This window comes from Pipistrellus kuhlii, unplaced genomic scaffold (assembly GCF_014108245.1).
Source record: "Pipistrellus kuhlii isolate mPipKuh1 unplaced genomic scaffold, mPipKuh1.p scaffold_m20_p_25, whole genome shotgun sequence".
Taxonomy (NCBI): domain Eukaryota; kingdom Metazoa; phylum Chordata; class Mammalia; order Chiroptera; family Vespertilionidae; genus Pipistrellus; species Pipistrellus kuhlii.
The window spans coordinates 7,643,099-7,662,216 of NW_023425524.1; the positions used below are offsets into that span (position 1 = coordinate 7,643,099).

The 19,118-nt window shown below is 45.2% G+C and overlaps 1 protein-coding gene across 5 annotated transcripts in view; it reads right to left on the bottom strand.

The window, feature by feature from the left end:
* AKT3 (AKT serine/threonine kinase 3) overlaps positions 1–16,727 on the bottom strand; it is a 165,366-nt gene extending 148,639 nt beyond the window's left edge. For 2 of the 5 annotated variants that reach the window (XM_045587131.1, XM_036453534.2), the window contains exons 1-3: positions 16,675–16,700; positions 14,614–14,705; positions 3,135–3,288 (exon numbers count right to left, since the gene is read on the bottom strand). In XM_045587131.1, the coding sequence (XP_045443087.1) occupies positions 3,135–3,180 (46 nt within the window). In that variant the 5' untranslated portion in view covers positions 3,181–3,288; positions 14,614–14,705; positions 16,675–16,700. Of the gene's footprint in view, positions 1–3,134; positions 3,289–14,613; positions 14,706–16,674 lie in introns of all 5 variants that reach the window. The other 3 variants (XM_045587129.1, XM_036453532.2, XM_045587130.1) reach the window with 3 other exon arrangements.
* Between the last annotated feature and the right edge of the window lie 2,391 nt (positions 16,728–19,118).

Sequence of the window (19,118 nt, forward strand, 5' to 3'; positions counted from 1 at the left end):
AAGATCAATCAAAAATAAAGCTTAACACATTATATATAAAATTGGGATAATCAGCAGAAGTAAAAAGGTCTGCCCAGCCTGCATGGCTCAATGGTTGAACACTGACCTATGAACTAGGAGGTCACGTTTGATTCCCAGACAGAACACATGTCCGGGTTGTGGGCTCCATCCCGTGTGGGTGTGCAGGAGGCAGCCCATCAATGATTCTCTCTCAACACTGATATTTCTATCTGTCTCTCCCTCTTCCTTCCTCTCTGAAGTCAATAAAAATACATTTTTTTAAAAACTAGAAAGGTCTAAAATGGTTATCTCTGAGGATAAGAACTAGTTGGAAGAGGTAGAGGGTAGAAAGAGTTTCACTTTGCATTTTATACTTTTGTGTATTATTCAAAGTCTTATGTTGATAAGACTACTTCCCCAAATTAATGCACGCAAGCATATACATACACACACACACACACACACACACACACACACATCACTAGAATTCTCTTTCCCTAACCAATGCAGGAAAAACACTGAGAAATTCTATTTTATTTTTTTCCCCTTTTTCTATATTCCCATATACTATATACCAACCTCTATAATGGTATTTCAGGGGAGACACAATTAATTAAACAGACCCAACAACCACTCTGAACCCTTGATAAAAGGTGGTGATGGCAACAGCTTCTATTTATGTTAAAAATTGCACCCACATCCATGACCTTATTTAAAAATACCTTCCTTCACATAGCAGTGAAATCTGAAAACACTTTCCAAATTTCTAAAATGAGAATAACATGAAAGACATTAAACTGAACACAAATGGTCGGCCGCTTTGAAAACAGTTTGGCCGTTTTGACAGAGTTAAACACAAACTTACCAAAGGACCCAGCAATCTCATTCCTAGGGTCACAGCCCAAGAAAAATGCATCACACAATCACACGCACACACATGTTCACAGCAGCTTTCTTCGTAATAGCCCCAAACTACAATAGAAACAGCCCACATGCCCAGCGAACGGTAAACACAAGCTGTGGAATACTACACAACAAGAAAGATGAACAAATTAATGAAAAACACAACTATATAAAGGAATCCTAAAAGCTCAGGCGGTGCACTTCCCAAACCCTGCTCTCACCCCATTATTCTCTCGCATTCATATTTTCATTACTGTGCTCAAGGGCCAGAGACCTCAAGTTTTATCCCTGGGGTCTCAGCCCCATCACCTTTTTGCAGACCCATCACCATGGTCACCAGAGTAACGGCTTCGTTGCCATGGTTACATACTCATTGCACGGCTCCCTAGCTCAGCCCCCAGCCTAAGCTGGGGTCCATCTGAGGGTATCCGCCACCATCTCCCCAGCCCAGGCCCTCAGGGATCCTAACAGCTCCTCCCCCAACCCCTCTCCAGGCCGTGATGCACAGCCTGCTGGCCTGGCCAGCCCTCTCCCTCCCTTCCTCAGGACGGTAAGGGGAGCACAGAGAAGGGAGCGCCCTGAGGGTGATGAGCATGGAGAGAGGACCAGGCCTCCAGCAGCCTGGCCAGTCTTTCCACTTTCACACTCAGCCCGCCTCCTTGCCCCTTCCGGCCCTCGGCTGTGGGTGCAGAGTCCGGGCTGGATGACTTTCAGTATTTGTAAGCATCTCAGCAGATCAATAAAGCATTTGGATTGTGGAGGGGAAAAAAGCATTAGGCAATGAGAAAGCAATCAGACTCAAAGGACTACATGCTGTATGATTCGACTTGTATGAAATTGCAAAATTATAGGAACAGCAGAGTGGTGGTTACCAAGGGAAGGCAGGAATTTTTTTGGGGGGTGATAGAAATGTTCTGTGTCATGATTATAGTGTCGGTTACACTCCTTTAAAAGTTTAGCTAAGTTCATAAAGGGCACACTTAAAATTGGTACATTTTATTATATGTAAATAACTCCATAAAGCTGATTTTTAAAAGCACAAAAATACATCATAATCGCATTTAACCATTGTCAACAGCTTCAGGCATAGGTATGAACCACAAACCCTCAAAAGAATATTAAAATCACACCTTAAAGGGCAATGTTTAACCAGAAAATGGCATCAATAACCGAAAAGTCCTGAGAGTGAAAGAGCCCTCAGCCTACTCGGATGCGGCCACGTGGATAAGCAGTGGTTGCCTAGCAACTAGCCCAAACTCTAGAATTCTAATAAACACGCTGACCACATTAGCAGAGGTGACCTCATAGAGGATAACATGCTTTACATTGCAGAGTTCTTCCTTTCATATTACAAAAGCACAATAATGCACTTGAATTATCTATCTAAAGTGGGAGCAAACACGAAATACTACAAGTAGATCATGAAAAACAAAACGTAAAATTAAACATAAACACACACACACACACACACACACACACACACACACACCCTTTCCTCCTGTGGTCTTCCAATCAGGATTTAACTTACCTACTCATGAGATGGTGAATCCAAGGGTTTGTGGATGACCCTCCCCCTTTATTCCTTTAATCCCTTCCCCTACCACCAACCAAACTGGCTTAATATAACTGGATTATTTGATTTATGCTTACATGTCTTAAAATACATACAAGCTAGACAACTTCTTTTGATATTAAGTCATTCTAAAGATTTCTCTCTTGTTATTTGTAGAGTCAGCAGGCAACACAAAAAAACATCACACCTATTTTCTGTAACATACATGCCCATAACATACCAGAAAGCCAAACTTGATTATCAATTATCAAAATAAAAGAATTACAGTCCGGCTGGCATGGCTCAGTGGTTGAGCATCCATCTATGAACCAGGAGGTTGTGGTTCGATTCCCAGGTTTCGGGCTGGATCCCCAGTGTGGGGCATGCAAGAGGCAGCAGATCAATGATTTTCTGTCATCATTGATGTTTCTCTCTCTCTCTCTCTCTCTTCCTCTTTGAAATAATCAATAAGTATATATATACATCTTTAAAAAGAACTACAAAGAATCCTTGAATAACAAGCAAACTCCTAACACATATGCTAACCATCATTTCTCTCTTACTGGACACAGCACATCAGTTTATCTGTTAACAGCATCAGGAAAAAAATCAACTACCAAGACACTGCTGAGTGCCAGCACACTTACCAGCAACGCGTCTGGCTTTGTGGGACACTTACCCCTCTTCTGAACCCAGCCTTCTTTCACAATGGTGACATCGCTCATGGTGGCTCCCCGCTGGCCCCCAACACGGAGAAATGGGAGTGTGTGATATCAGCTTTGGGGTTTTTATCTGCTGCTGCTGCCCTTCCCACTCTCTGGCGGTGACTCAGCCTGGAAGGAAGTATTGAAGAAAGAATGTCTTTTTTTTCCCCTTCCGTTCTTGGAGATCACACAGCAATAACAAACAACCGATTCTTTGTCGATGTCTTCAATGGGCCTGACCTTACAGAAAAGTCGAGCTCTTCGAACTGGGGGGCGCATTTATCAAACGGTTGTATAACCAACACACGTCCCTGGTCTCGTGATGGGTTTCCAATGAGAGTGGAACGCTTAGCCTAAGAGGCTGCAATAAAAAAATGTCCTTCAGAAAAACCGCTGTCACACCTACCCAGAGAACACAGAACATGTGTCTGCTGATGTGCGCTGGAGGCAAAAGGCAAGAGAACGAAAAGTTAAGTGGACTAAAAAGTAAATCTTCCATCTATGTCCAATTTCAAAAATCTCTGTCAATGTAAAAATAGTTATGGGAAAGCCATTGTGAATGTGTTGAATTGCCTTGTTTTATGTAAATTACCATGGTGCTACGAAACCAACATTTAGGTATGCTTAGTCTGCTTGGTTCCAAGAAATATTTTAGGTTGATTACAATAAGCAAAATATGACAAATACCAAATCAATTACTTTTAAAGTAGACAAAGTAACACAGGGAATATAAAAATATTTTTAAAAGTATGGAGCATTCAAGAGGCGCCAGGAACTCCTAGAGGCACTTAAACCTATTAGTCATATAGGTAATCTTCACAACCACCTTAGGAGGTACTATTAACCCCATTTCACAGATGGGAAAACTGAGATTCATGGAGGTTAAACAGCTTGCCCGATTTGAACACAAAATGATGGAGCCAAGGTGTCTGACTCCACAGCCTGCATTCTTAACTCCAAAACATGACCTTAAATCAGTGATTTTCAACTAGTGTGCTGCAAGGACTACTAAAACATGTAATAATAATAATAACACAGCCGAGACCGATTTGGTTCAGTGGATAGAGCGTCGGCTTGGGGACGGAAGGGACCCGGGTTCGATTCCGGTCAAGGGCATGTACCTTGGTTGTGGGCATATCCCCAGTAGGGGGTGTGCAAGGGGCAGCTGATCGATGACTCTCTCTTATCGATGTTTCTAACTCTCTATCTCTCTCACTTCCTCTCTGTACAAAATCAATAAAATATATTTAAAAATAATAATAATAATAATAATAACACAATATACAGATGAAGTATTATAGAATTGTATACCTGAAACCTACATAATACTATTAACCAATGTTACCTCAAGAAATTCAATTGAAACAAAACATCCAATACCTGACTATTTAGTCCAGGGCACTGACCTCTTTTCCCTTAGAATAGGGGTGTCGAACTCAATCAGAGAAGGGGCCAAAATCTAAAATCCAGCCTAAATCACGGGCCGAATGGTTTACTGAACAGTCATAAACTGTCAGTGTGATGGAAACGCAGCGGAGTGCAGTGATGACAGCGCGGTGCGGGCCACAATGCAAGGCCTGGCGGGACGGATTTGGCCCGCGGGCCTTGTGTTTGACACATGTGCCTTAGAATATCAAATAAAAAATTGACAACAGCCCTGGCCAGTTTGGCTCAGTGGATAGAGCGCTGGCCCACTGAAGGGTCCCGGGTTCGATTCAGGTCAAGGGCACGTACCTGGGTTTCAGGCTCAATCTCTGACCCTTGTCGCAGCACGTGTGGGAGGTAAACAATCAATGCGTCTCTCTCACATCAATGTTTCTCTCTCTCTGTCTCTCCCCCTCCCTTAAAATAAATAATAATAATAATAATTAATAATAATAATAATAATAATAATCACCAATACAATAGGTGCCCAGTGTGACAGAAAAATTATACAGCAGAATTTTAGGAATTCGCTTATACGTGCTGTGAAATGGAAAAGGTTGAAAATCGCTGCCCAGGAAGCCGGAGTAAAAACCTGTGCGTTTGTGGAGATGGCCACACAATTCAGCGTGAGCCTTCAGGGAGCCTTACAAATAAGGTAACACTACAGGTCTCAATACCTCCAGCACCCATCAGGACTTTCACAAAAAAAGGAAGCGGCTCAGAAGGAATATAATTCTTCCTGGGACTAAAAATCTGACATTTTTATCATGGGTCTTTACCAGACACCTTCTAGTGTAAAAAAAACAAAAAACACGAAGTTCCCAAAATATCCTCATGCACAAATAGCACTGCGTTTTACGTTTTACAGGGTGATGTCTTATTGTCCCTCTCAGCCTAAAAAGGGAAATACCGAGATAAAACGGAGTGAAAGCATTTCCCAGAAACGGGCCAAAAGTGTGGCCTGGGACACAGGCGTCAGTTTCAGATAACCAGCAAAGGGATGGACGGGCTGTCTCAGGGGCTTTCTCAAACTGCGTTTGGATCAATGGGCCTCGCGGGGAGTGAAGGAGAGAGAGACCCATTGGCCAGTGCTAGACTGGATTCCAGTTATTTCTCTGATGCAGATGAAGGGCACAGCCTAACCACTGAGCAGCCGGGAATCCAGACTCCAGACCCCACAGGCTGTGTAGCCGAAGCCAACGCCATGGCCATCCTACGCCCTGGGGCTGCCTCAGGACCTCCAGGCAGGGCCCAGTCTGTCCCCAAAAACGTCCGGCTTGCCGAAACCGGTTTGGCTCAGTGGATAGAGCATCGGTCTGCAGACTGAAGGGTCCCAGGTTCGATTCCGGTCAAGGGCATGTACCTTGGTTGCGGGCACATCCCCAGTGGGGGGGGTGCAGGAGGCAGCTCGTCAATGTTTCTCTCTCATCGATGTTTCTAGCTCTCTATCCCTCTCCCTTCCTCTCTGTAAAAAATCAGTAAGATATATATTTTTTTAAAAAAGCATCCGGCTCTCCTACTGTACAGAGTGCAAAGGGATAGTAGGATCTGGGGGGTACTTCCCCAAAATATGTTTGGCAGGATATTAAAAAGAAGTTCTAGAAATTTTTTTTTTTTAAAGAAAAATGGAAAAAGAAAAACCCTTTGGTCCAGTAAGTTGGGAAAATTCTCCGAACCATGTGTCTTTCTCTTGAAACATGAGGATAAACACAGTAAGCATCTCAGCAAACCCTCCATGTGTCTGAACGCACAGGGCTCTCTTTTTCTTTCTCTTCAGCAGCGGGTATTGGTGTCCAGAGGAGCCCGCGTTGGAAACGCCACAGGATGTGGCCACATCATTCAAGACGAGGCTCCTCTCACCATGAAAAGCAACAACAAACAGAGAAACCACAAACCCTTTAGTCAAGAATCCAAAGATCATTTTAATTTCGTGTATGAACCTTCTGGAAGCCCTCAACCTGGTCCACTGGCTACATGACACATACCGAGCTAAACCATTAAGAGGGTTAACTTTTTTTTTTAATTGATTTTTTTTACAGAGAAGAAGAGGGATAGAGAGTTAGAAACATCGATGAGAGAGAAACATTGATCAGCTGCCTCCTGCACACCCCCCACTGGGGATGTGCCCGCAACCAAGGTACATGCCCTTGACCGGAATCAAACCCGGGACCCATCAGTCCACAGGCCAATGCTCTATCCACTGAGCCACACCGGTTTCGGCAAGAGGGTTAACTCTTTACATAAATAATGGCAGAGAGGTAAATATTGGGAACTAAATGATGTCCTGTGTGGAGCTGCCCTGCAGGCCTTCCCTTTGGTTCTACTGTAGCAAGGGGCCTCACACCCATTACAGCAATTCTTGGCTTCTGACTATAAAATGATGGCACATGGGTAAAGGGAAACTCCTATCTGAATACTCTTAGGGTTAGAAATGGAAGAGGTCAGGGATCAATGCTTAGTAACAACCAAAAATAATCCATATCCAACAGACTTATTTAAAAGGTGGACTTCCCTATTTAAGTGATGCATTACCATACCCCTATTTAAAAAAAAAAAAAAAAAAAAAAAAACCAACAACAACAATAAAAAAACACTAGAAAAACAAAAGTATTGTCAAAATGGATTTTTTTTTTTTTAAGGTGGACATTTCATTGTAAGAATGTTAAAGCTGGAAGTGACCTTCGGTTGACAGTTGAGGGCAGACGAGGAAACTTGCCCAAGGTCACGGGCTTACTTCATGGAGGCCCAGCACAGAGCACAGGTGCATACTCTTTCTTTTTTTAATTTTTATTTATTTATTTATTTATTTTAAATATATTTTATTGATTTTTTTACAGAGAGGAAGGGAGAGGAATAGAAAGCTAGAAACATCATTGAGAGAGAAACATCGATCAGCTGCCTCTTGCACACCCGCTATTGGGGATGTGCCCGCAACCAAGGCACATGCCCTAGACCGGAATCGAACCCGGGACCTTTTAGTCCCCAGGCTGACGCTCTATCCACTGAGCCAAACGGGTTTCGACACAGGTGCATGCTCTTTCCAGCTGCACTGCCTCTCTAGGATAAAGCGAGAGGCTGAAATCTCCACATCAACCCAACGTCAGTGAATTCATTTTATAAAGAAACTGTTTCAAAAACTGGTATTTCAGTTTAAAAAAAAAATGTTCACTGGGGCTCATATATTTAAACTGTTAAAATCTATGTTAAATCAATAGGATAAAATTTATCACCTCTGTGAGGGGCAGTGACCCCACACATTATACGTGCCCTTGACCAGAGATAGCTTTATGCATTTGCATCTTTCAATGTGAACAGAGTCTACCCAATAACCATAACTTTCAGCCTTAAACATTGCTCCTGAGTATTGACTGAAATGACACATTCTCCGAACATAACTTAAAAGACATTCAAAGGTATCAATATGCTAGAAATAAATAAATGCTCGTTTGTGTATGAAAACGATGCTATTAACTCATAAGCAGCAAGCTATACGCTTTCGTTTTCCTGCAGTGACAACATTCCAGTACCTCATCATCTACCCTCTCTCCCTCAGTCTGTTAAAAATACTAATCTGCAGCTCTAGCTGGATTGGTTCAGTGGATAGAGCGTCGGCCCTCGGACTGAAGGGTCCCGGATTTGATTCCGCTCAAGGGCTTGTACCTCGGTCACATGCAGGAGGCAACATGGGCCTCTCTCATATCAATGTTTCTCTCTATCTCTTTCTCCCCTCTCCTCCTCCTCTCTCCCTCTCTCTCTCTACCTCCCTCCCTTCCTTCCACTCTCTCAGAAAAGCAATGGAAAAAAATCCTTGGGTGAGGATTAACAAAAAACAAACCAAAAACCCCCACTAATCTGCAAAATGATGAGCTGGACTTGATGAGCTGAACTTGAAGCATGTAATCTGTTCAGGAAAGTAGCACGAACTTCACCTTCTCCTAATAGTCCTACCTTCCCTAGAAATCTGTTCTACCCAATGAGCTATCACAGATAAAATTTGATTTATTTTTCTTTTAAGCCTACTTCATTAAACATTTCATCACTGGGGAACCTAATTTTTCCCATTCTTATAAAAAAAATCGCACTCAAAATTCTTGGCAGATTCAATTCAGAATTTACACAAAGTGGTTATAATAGGGTACTTTTGTTCAGACTATTTGAGAATTTGATGATAATAATTGCACCTGAATGTCATTTTACAATTGAAAAAACGTTTTCACATCTTTTACTTCATTCAATAGCATTTTTATTTGTAAAAACAAGCTGACAGTGCCTGACACACAATAGATGCTCAACAAATATGGAATAAGCCAGTGGATAAAACAAGGAATGAAGATTCAGCTCAATGAAAAACAGACTAAACAAGCTAGCATTCTAAGTCAACAGAAAGCCATCCTAAAACCAAACCAAACTTGAACATTATGGAAGCACCTGTATATAAATAATTAAAGTTATAGTAAACATTCGTCCCTGTCCATTGAAGTACATTTCCTACAGACCTCCATTAACTGTAAGGACCACCACACATTAAAATTATCCATCTGTTCTCAATATATTTGACATTTTTTGTCGAGATGCTCAAGTTTCAATTCCCAAACAAATCAAGCATCAACTACCCAAAATTATCCATTATGGAGGAAATATTAAAAAAATGGCATATTTTCTTAATAATATGTGTAAGAATATTTTAAAGGTATCTCTTTACTTATGACAACCAACTGTTCAATTTTAAGCAAAAATTGTAACTTCTTCAAACATCCCGTAAAAGTATTAATATCATTCGTTCAATCAAATATATATTATGCATGTATTTGGTTAATAAATATTGCCGAAACTGGTTTGGCTCAGTGGATAGAGCGTTGGCCTGTGGACTGAAAGGTCCTGGGTTAGATACTGGTCAAGGGCATGTACCTGGGTTGCGGGCACATCCCCAGTAGGGGGTGTGTGCAGGAGGCAGCTGATCGATGTTTCTCTCTCATCGATGTTTCTAACTTTCTATCCCTCTCCCTTCCACTCTGTAAAAAATCAATAAAATATATTTTAAAGGAAATAAAAATATGCAGTGATGGTCTGCTCTGTGACAGGGACTACAGTCAGTATACAGGGAGACAAGCTAAACAAAGTAGTTAAAATTTGTTTCCAAACCTTTAATAGTTTGCTATGAATGTGCTCTCTAGGAAACCTGTGACCAACCAAAGATGCCATGGTTTTCCCACCGTTACCAGAACGAGTTAGTGACAGAAAATGAGGGTGACTACACGCAATTCAAGTCTCCAATCAGGTCGGTGTGCTTTCTACCGGCCATTACATGAACTCTCGAACATGTGCGTAACATTGGAGACTGGCTCTGAACATTTGTTTGTAGCAAATTATTCTTCAGAGGTCCAGTCAAGCACCATGTTCTCCAGTAAATAATTAGAAATTAACTACTTATCAGTGCGACATCACAAATGAAATTATAATTACAATGGCAGAGAAGCAGGGGGACAGAGTTAAAGGGGCACCTCAGCCATTCTCTTTTTTACAGACTAACGCTGTAATTAACCCAGGTTGACAATCTCCCGTGTTAATTTCAAAGTTAAAGGCCACAGTACAGTTCTATAACACAGCTTTCTCTAAACTATAACCTTGGCTGTAATTAACATGAGGTAGCATAAAGCAATAATACTCGCTCTGCACCACAATTTTTCACATACTTCAGATAGGCTAATCAAACTGCATTAATGAAGGTAACATGTTCAAATGCATGAGAATGCTGCTACTTTGAAATACCAAAGCTGGTGAAGATTAACAATAATAATTTTATGGTCTTCACCGAGGCCAGTGGTCGGCAAACTCATTAGTCAACAGAGCCAACTATCAGCAGTACAACGATTGAAATTTCTTTGGAGAACCACATTTTTTTAAACTTAAACTTCTCTCTAACCACGGACCTAGGCACAAGAAATAGGTGAAACTAATATATGCCATAAGTGCGTAAAGCTCTGTGAAACTTTTGAAAGGATTTGAGGGAAAAGAAAAATACTGAAATGGAAGCAAAATTCAAGGCAACCTGCTCTGCACCAGTAACTCTGAAAGCCATTCTGTCCTTCTCAAGGGTTATAATCCTGTGAAAAAACATAACCCATGGGGAGTGGGCCGCACAAATTATATATTTCCAATGCCTCCCCTCTCTTGAGGGTACAGTAATGCACTCGGTGGATTTTCTTGAAAGTCTTTCTGTAAGTATCTTCGCTGAGCTTTACGTTATGGAAAAATACCTGCATAATAAACACAGGCAAGTTTCTTCCTTTCGCAGAGAAGAGCACTTCTTCAAAACTGCCCATTCTTAAAAACCAACTCTGCAAACTTTGCAATACACATGCAAAACCATAAAGCACTTCCTCCCTCTGCCCCACACCTGTTTGGGGTATTTAAATGCCATTTCAACCAACACAGCCATTACTCATCAAAAAAGCAACCTGTGCCCCAGCTGCGTGGCTCCGCTGGTTGGAGCATCGTCTCTTACACCAAAAAGGCTGCAGGTTCGATTCCTGGTCAGGGCACGTACCTAGATTGGGGGCACATGCAGGAAAACAATGGATAGATATTTCTCTCTCCTCTCTCTCTCTCTCTCAAATCAATAAGCATATCATCAGGTGAGGATAAAATAGAAAAGCACTTGTGCTGAGCGACATGTGGAATATTCTAATATGGAAAGACTAGGAAAACGCTTATTGGAGCCTCTGAGTCCTAAAACACTGGGCAAGCTATTGACGAATTAGCCACTACACCAGCGGTCGGCAAACTCATCAGTCCACAGAGCCAAACATCAACAGGAGAATGATTGACATTTCTTTGGAGAGCCACGTTTTTTAAACTTAAACTTCTTCTAACGCCACTTCTTCAAAACAGAGTCGCCCAGGCCGTGGTATTTTGTGGAAGAGCCACACTCAAGGGGCCAAAGAGCCGCACGAGCCTCGGTTTGCCGACCACGGCCCTACACTCCTCTCAGGCACTGCGGCTTGTCCCCACCCTATTCTACAGGCCAGGTGGAGGGCTGCTACGAAGAGAATTTTGGTTGCACATTGGCCATCTTTTCCCAATACACAGGTAAGATCCTCCCAAACTCCGTCCCGGGACCTCTCTGGTTATAAAATGGGAAAAGAGTTCACCTACACACAAAACACAACTGGTACACGGCCCGTTAAATGCCAAAAATCAGCCTGACCTTTACCACCAATGAAAGCGAGAGGTGCCTTGTAGGTCTGGCATGCTCCGAAGAGCAATGGACAAGCCGCAGTATCTGGGTCCCTTTACCCAACCTGCCCCGCCAGAGCCGTGCCGGTCCCTGAACTATGGATGCCTGTACGTCCTTCGCCATAAAAACAAAGTCACATAGCATCGGATGAACTCCGAAGAGCTCTACAGAGCTAACATTTATTATTCTTCAAGGTTAAGTGCGCTAGCTACTTCATTTGTAACTGACATCTCAGCGAACAATATTGTGACTATACAGTTCCTGCCCTCAAAAGTCCAATATAGTTGGGAATATAAGACATCCCAACACCGACTCCACACGGACAAAACCTGAGCTAAACTCCAATCCTAATGAAGACCATCTTCCTCGCTCTCCCATTCACAGCCTTTTTTTTTTTTTAATATATTTTATTGATTTTTTACATAGAGGAAGAGAGAGGGATAGAGAGTTAGAAACATCACATCGATGAGAGAGACATCGATCAGCTGCCTCTTGCACACACCCTACTGGGGATGTGCCCACAACCAAGGCACATGCCCTTGACTGGAATCGAACTCGGGACCTTTCAGTCCACAGGCAGATGCTCAATCCACTGAGCCAAACCGGTTTCAGCAAACACAGGATTTCTTAACACAGAGGCCAGAAATTCTCACTTGGAAGTCTTCTAGTGATCTGGTCTAGTCATTTTTTTTACTTTTCCCTTTGAATACTAGGAATATATACCTATTTGGGTGTGTAAAATATGTACAGTTGGCATTAAGTTGGCACTATTGAAAAGAAAAAGAACCGAAAAAGCAAACCCATGGCTCAAGAAGCATATGTCCATTTCTCTACCAACTACTATGTGAAGATTACTCAGCAAATGACGTATGTGAACATCTAGCACACTGGTGCTACAATAAAATACGTACACATTGTAGGCAGTTAATTCAGCATTTGAAACAACTGAAATGAAAAAGGATGTGATGGGTCAGCCAATCTACATTAACTTGATTTCTGGGAAAAAGGTTATACTACGTTATGGAAAGTTAGCATTGTCGCTGGAACTCTTAACAGGCATAAAAAAGTTAGGAACAATACTAAAAGAAAGTGTATCAGAATGAGGGGAGTTGAAATGAGATGGATTTTTATACACCAGAACAAGTGTTTTCTCGTGTTAAAATCACTTTTAAAAAACGTAGCAGGGTCGGTCATGAAGATTAAATGCATATATACATACATGTCGGTCACATGTAACGGTGCCTGGCACATGGTAAGGGCTCACCAGGCAGTGACTAGCATGAACGCAGCACTGAATCTAGCTCTATATCCATGGAAGACCATGATAAAATATGTTAAATTAACATCGGATGGTTCAGGACTATCTTTGCAGGAGACTACTGAACACTGCATGCGTCCTGGCCAGTTTAGCTCAGTGGATAGAGCACTGGCCTGCAGACTGAAGGGTCCGGGGTTCGATTCTGATCAAGGGCACATGCCCGGGTTGCGGGCTTGATCCCCAGCAGGGGGCATGCAGGAGGCAACCGATCAATGATTCTCTCTCATCAATAGTGTTTCCATCGCTCTCTCCCTCTCCCTTCCTCTCTGAAATCAATAAAACTAACATTAAAAAAACAAAGTAACAGAACAGGGCATGCTGTAGGAAACCAGGATTTAGAATACTGATGTGAACACTCTGAAACCTGAACTTAAAAACAGAACAATTTTAAAGATCTACGTATTCAACGAATCTGTAAATATTAATTATGTGCATTTTTTAAATTAAGAAAAATAAAAATGCAAGTCAAATTATTATACAAGACTGATTTGGTCAAAACAAAATGAAATGGCTTCTAACACAGAAAAACACCTGAAACCTATATGTTCATGTTGACACCAATCAATTTAATAACATATATATATTTTTTCAATGGAATAGCTTCTTTTTCTGTCTTGCAAGTTGTTATTCACTTCTAAATGGTTTCAAGTGAAATATTTTTTTAATGTTGAAACTTAATCACACTCTAAAAACAAGATCCTATCAAATCATGATAAAAATCCAATTAACATCTAGTTAACAATGATTGCCTTAGCTTACCAAGGGTGAACTCTTGACCTTAAAAGGTACAACAGCAGCAACAAAAAGAGTAGCTATCCTTTCACAGAGATATGCAAAGTTTAAGTAAACTCTACACTTCCACAAAACCAATTTGTAAAACGGGTTCCTCTTTTTAAAGAAACCCAAATAGTTGGAAATTTCCATTGAATTTCTGTAAGAAAGAAAACCTCTCACATTTAAATCAAAAGCTAGAGTTTAAAAAAAACACCTTAGATCCTCACTTTGCACAAGACTCTGTGCTAACAAGCACAGTTGTCCCGTGATATGTTTAAGCAAAACGTGTTTAGATTCGCAGTGACCTGAAAACAAATTTTCTTTCTAATGGATGTGATCTTCTGAATAAAATGTAAAAAAAAAAGGTTCTCAATCAACCAGCCCCATCATACATTTCACATTCTAATATTTGTTGAAAGAATGAAATCTTATTTAAAATACTTTACAGCCACAAACTTACATGAACAACAAAATGCCCTTAAGTACTCGGACAAACACAACTTAGTCAATATCAAATTAAAACTGAATTTTTAAGTTGGAAAATAATTCACTAATCACCGAAAGGCTGTGTCTGGGACAAAATGATAGTTTCACAAATTATTCTGCAGTTACTTTTTTTTTTTTTTTTTTACACTGGAAGCAAACACGCTAGCACAAACACACAGTACAAATATACAGCTGAATCAAAAAAAAAATCTACCTTCATCTAATTCCAATTCCATGTCATTCATGTGATATATGCTCTCCTCTCACTTTAAAAAGCTCAAGCCAATTCAAGAGAGTGGGGTCAACCTGGTGAGAAAAGCAAAAAAAAAAAAAAAAAAAAGAAAGAAAAAGAAAAAAGCAGATCTTCAGTGCCATCTTGTTGGTTAAACTTTCAAAGTCAAGATTCCGTATATTGTCAAAAGAAAATCACCGGGCGAAGGCAAGTATACGGTCATGAATACATGAAAGTTTATTCTTGTATTAAGTGTTTATTCATGATTGTGTTATTTCCACATGGACACCCGCATATATGCAAAGAAGTGTGCACTCCATCGCATACCTCAGAAAACTAGTCATTTATTCATAAGCATTTTAATAAACACGCTCATGTTTCAGACAACCACGTCGTGAATAGATGTATGTGTATTCAACAACCACCTCTCGGAATAGTCATATTCATGTATACCTATTTGTGCAATGACACTCGAGTTCAGAAGACAAAGTTTCCTAAGCCATTTTTACTGGACTCTTCCACCTTTGTTTTTTCGTTCCGTTATTTCCACCCAAAATGAAACCCGGTGGTTGACTAATGACTTCAGTGTACTAAAAGCTGTACAGGACCACGCTTTCCCAAATAAAAATCAACTTTCATCTACCACCCCTTGATGGATGGATGGTTTGAGGCAACTGGCAATGCAATAAAATAATAATGAAAAAAATTTTTTAATGCAAAAAAATAAATAATTATCCTTCTTTCATCTCCTTTAGCTTCAGGATGAGCCTAGCAGGTGTGACCACCTTATCCACGCTTAGCCATGAGCCAGCAGACACATCCCATCCAACCACCCAACTTTCTATCCTGGAGCCTCCTGAGCTGCAGACGCCTGGGCGCTCTCAGCCAATCAGCGCCCCGGTGGAGGGAGTCGGTGTTATTTTCACAACACGATTCCGACGGGAGGCCGCGGAGCAGCATCCTTCCTCCCCTCGACCTGCAGGCAGGTAGGCAGGTAGCAGGCACTGCCTCTTGCTTCCAGAAGGATGAACCCCAAATGTCTCTACTGGAAACCTGACTCTGGAGAGAGAGGGGCAATCTGGCCTTCACCTGCAGATTCCCCGGGAAACCCCAGACGCGGGGTGACCCCGCCAACAAGGAGCCGGGGTGAACCCCGCCCGCCAGAAGCGAGCTCTCCAGACTTGGGGGGCTCCGGAGGGGTGCCCCCCAACCCCGGCATCATGGCTGATGCACGCAGGAGGAGAGAGAGAGAGAGAGAGAGAGAGAGAGAGAGAGAGAGAGAGAGAGAGAGAGAGAGAGAGAGAGGCCGGTTTGTTTACTTGCAGCCCAGCCGCCGCCGGCCGCGCCAGCAGCATCCCTGGACCCGCCGCACGCAGCATCTCCCGCACGTTTCTATTCTTAGCACCCCGCTCCCCGGCGGAGCGAACCCCGATACTATGGGGGACACAGCCAGCTCGCCCCCTGCACCCACCACGCACCCCACCCGCGCCCCACCTTCCCCGTCTCCCCCGCGCGCCGCCGGCCCCGGGGGCGGAGGAGGAGGACGAGGAGGAGGAGGGAGGGAGGGGACCCCCGGGACGCCGGTGCATCCTCGGCTGCACCCCACCCCCCTGCCCCCGACCCCAGATACGCGCGTTACATAACCCGCCGCCCACCGCCCCGGGCCCGGCGCCCCCTCCCCGGCCGGCGGGGACCTGGGGCGCGCGGAAGGGGGGCCCCCGCGCCGAGTTGCGCAGAGAACGGGAGGCGCCGCCAGGGCCGGAGCCGGGACCGCTAGGCCGGGGAACCCTGCCCGGGGCCCCCCGGCCCCCCTCCTCCCTCCCCCCGAAAGTGAGGGGTGCCCCGTCCCCGCGCCGCCGGGCATCCCCGGCCTCCGCACCCGCGCGCCAGCCCCCGCCCACGCCCCCGGCGCGGGGACACCCCAGGCGGCGCCCCCGGCACCCCCCCCCCGCCCAAGGGCGCCAGGAGGGAGGGAGGGAGGAAGGGCCTGGCTCGGCCGGGGTCCGAGGAACGGGGTGCGGGTGGGGGGCGGCGGCTCGTTACCTGCAAAGGCGGCGGCGGCGGCCCCGCAGCTGCTCGGGCGGCGGCGGCGGCGGAGGATGGAGCCGGGGGGGCGGGGGGAGGAGAGGGGGCGACTCGGGGGTCCCCCCTCCCTCCTCCTCCCCTCCTGTCCTCCCCCCACCCCGCAGAGCCCGGGCCCCCGGAGCCCGGGGCGGCGGCGGAGGGCGGGCGCGGGGCTGCGGCGGGCGGGCGGCGGCGGGCGGGGAGGAGGGAGCCGCCGGGCCGGGCCGCGGCGCTGGCTGGCGCGGGAGGAGGGAGGGAGGGAGGGAGGCGGCGGGCGGGGGAGGAGGAGGCGGGGACTCGCTGGGAATCGGATGTCGGCGGCCCCGGCGCTCGGCGGGCGGCCGGCGGGGCGGGGAGGGCGCGGCGAGCGGCGGGGCCGGGGCTCCGGCCTCCCCTCAGGGCGCGCCCTCCCCGCCCCCCGGGGTCCTCCTCCCGCGCCCCCTCCTCGCCGGCCGGGCCGCGGGGCGGCTGGGGGACTCGGAGGAGGAGAACCCCTGACGTCAGGACGGCTCCTCGCGGCGGCGGCGGCGGCGGCGGGAGCGGCTTCCCCGCGCCCCCGGCCGGCGCGCCCGCCCGCCCCGCCGGCCTCGCCTCGGGCTTCCCCGAGCCCCCGGCCCGCCGCGCCCCGAGCCCGCTGCTCTCGCGAGAACAGCCCCCGGCAGCCCGGCGGCCCGAGACGCAGCGGGAGCGGGGCCGGGAGCGGGAAGGGCCGGGCTTCCCCGCGCCCCCGTGGCCGTGGCCGTGGCCAAACCGGAAGCCGCGCTGCCCCGAGCGGCTGGGGAAGTCGGGGCAGGGACGCACCTGGCACAGTGCGGTGCCAAAGGGAGGGTATCCCCGGGATCCCGCCTCCCCCCCCCCGGAGGAGGGGACCCCACCCTTTGCACGTCGAGGGTCAGCACCCTGCCTGGATCCGTTCCGCCCTGGTCCAGGGGACCCCCACTGTCCAGCCCGGGAACCCACGCAGCCCCCCGCAGCGCTGCCCGCCAACGGCAGCCCACACCGGGGACACAGGTTCCCCTGGGGTCGCAGTTCCCTTTGCAAATCACAGCTTGCGGGGGCCTGATCGATTTTGGGGGGCCCTGGCGGACCGTGTCCCCTGCGAAGAGGATGCATTTCTTTCTGTTGAAGTTCATGGCTCCTGAGAATGATGGCAAGGGAGACCCTATTCTGCAAGTTGGCCCTGTCTTACCATACATCACACTCCTTACCATTAGTTACAAAAGAAGTTGTTGCTTGGGGTCCAGCTTTTTTCTGACAACATGCTCTATGGATTCGAGAGCTCGACTTTTGCGGGGGGGGGGGGGGGGGGGGGGGAGTGGATGTTATTCCGCCACAGGACTCCAGCCTTGTGGATGGATGTGCACGTGTTGAGTCTCCCAATCAAGATGCTTGTTCATGCCTTTGGCTTCTTTCTGTAGGAGCGTTTCTCCTCCTGACCTGCACTTGCTTCTCTGCTTTTCCGGGTCCTGACAACCTTGTGATGGTACCCATTGTTTTATAACGTGTCCCTAGTATTTACATAGTGAGTTTTTATATTTATATAAATATAAAAGTTATATTTGTGTGTGTGTGTATATATATATATATATATATATATATATATATATATATATATATATATATATTGCAGAGAGGAAGAGAGAGAGAGAGAAGCATCAATGATGAGAGGGAATCACTGATTGGCTGCCTCCTGCACTTAAGACCAAGCCCACAAGCCAGGCATGTGCCCTTCACCAGAATCGAACCTGCGACCCTTTCTATGCTATATCCTTAGTACTTACACAGTGAGTTGTATTTCTACATCCATGTCCACATTTCTTATGAAATGCACATCTATTGGGATGGTGGACAGCAGTATGAAATCTAATAAAGAGACAGTGGTGTGTGTGTGTGTGTGTATTTTTAAAGTCAATTTTCTCCCCTTGTAAGGATAACATTTCCTGACCATTCTAGAACAAACTTTGCTGTTTTGAGATACACCATTTGCCCAAGAGAAAAGTCCTCAATTGCTGCTTTTTTTTTTCCCTTTACCCAAATTTCCCACCACATCATGGACTGGTAAGTAAACTGAAAAGTAAAAGACTATATCCTCATTTATTCAGTTTGTCAGTGTAGAAAATATACATAATTTATTCCCGTCATTATCAAACCTCTGACAGTCCCTATTGGCAAAATAATTCGGTTACAGATTTCTTGCCATAAATGACAAAAAATGGGTCAGATTTTTATTCTACAGTAACCCAACCACTTTTTATTTTTAAAGAAAGTAGTTCCTTATGATACCAGCACTAAAAAAGTGCTCTGGAAAGCTTTTACATAGTTGACTTTGAGGTTGTGCTACTCTGAATGACTAGATATGACTTATTGATTGCAATTTTCATTTGTTTCCAATTTTAACTAATATATTTGTTAAAGCCAAATTT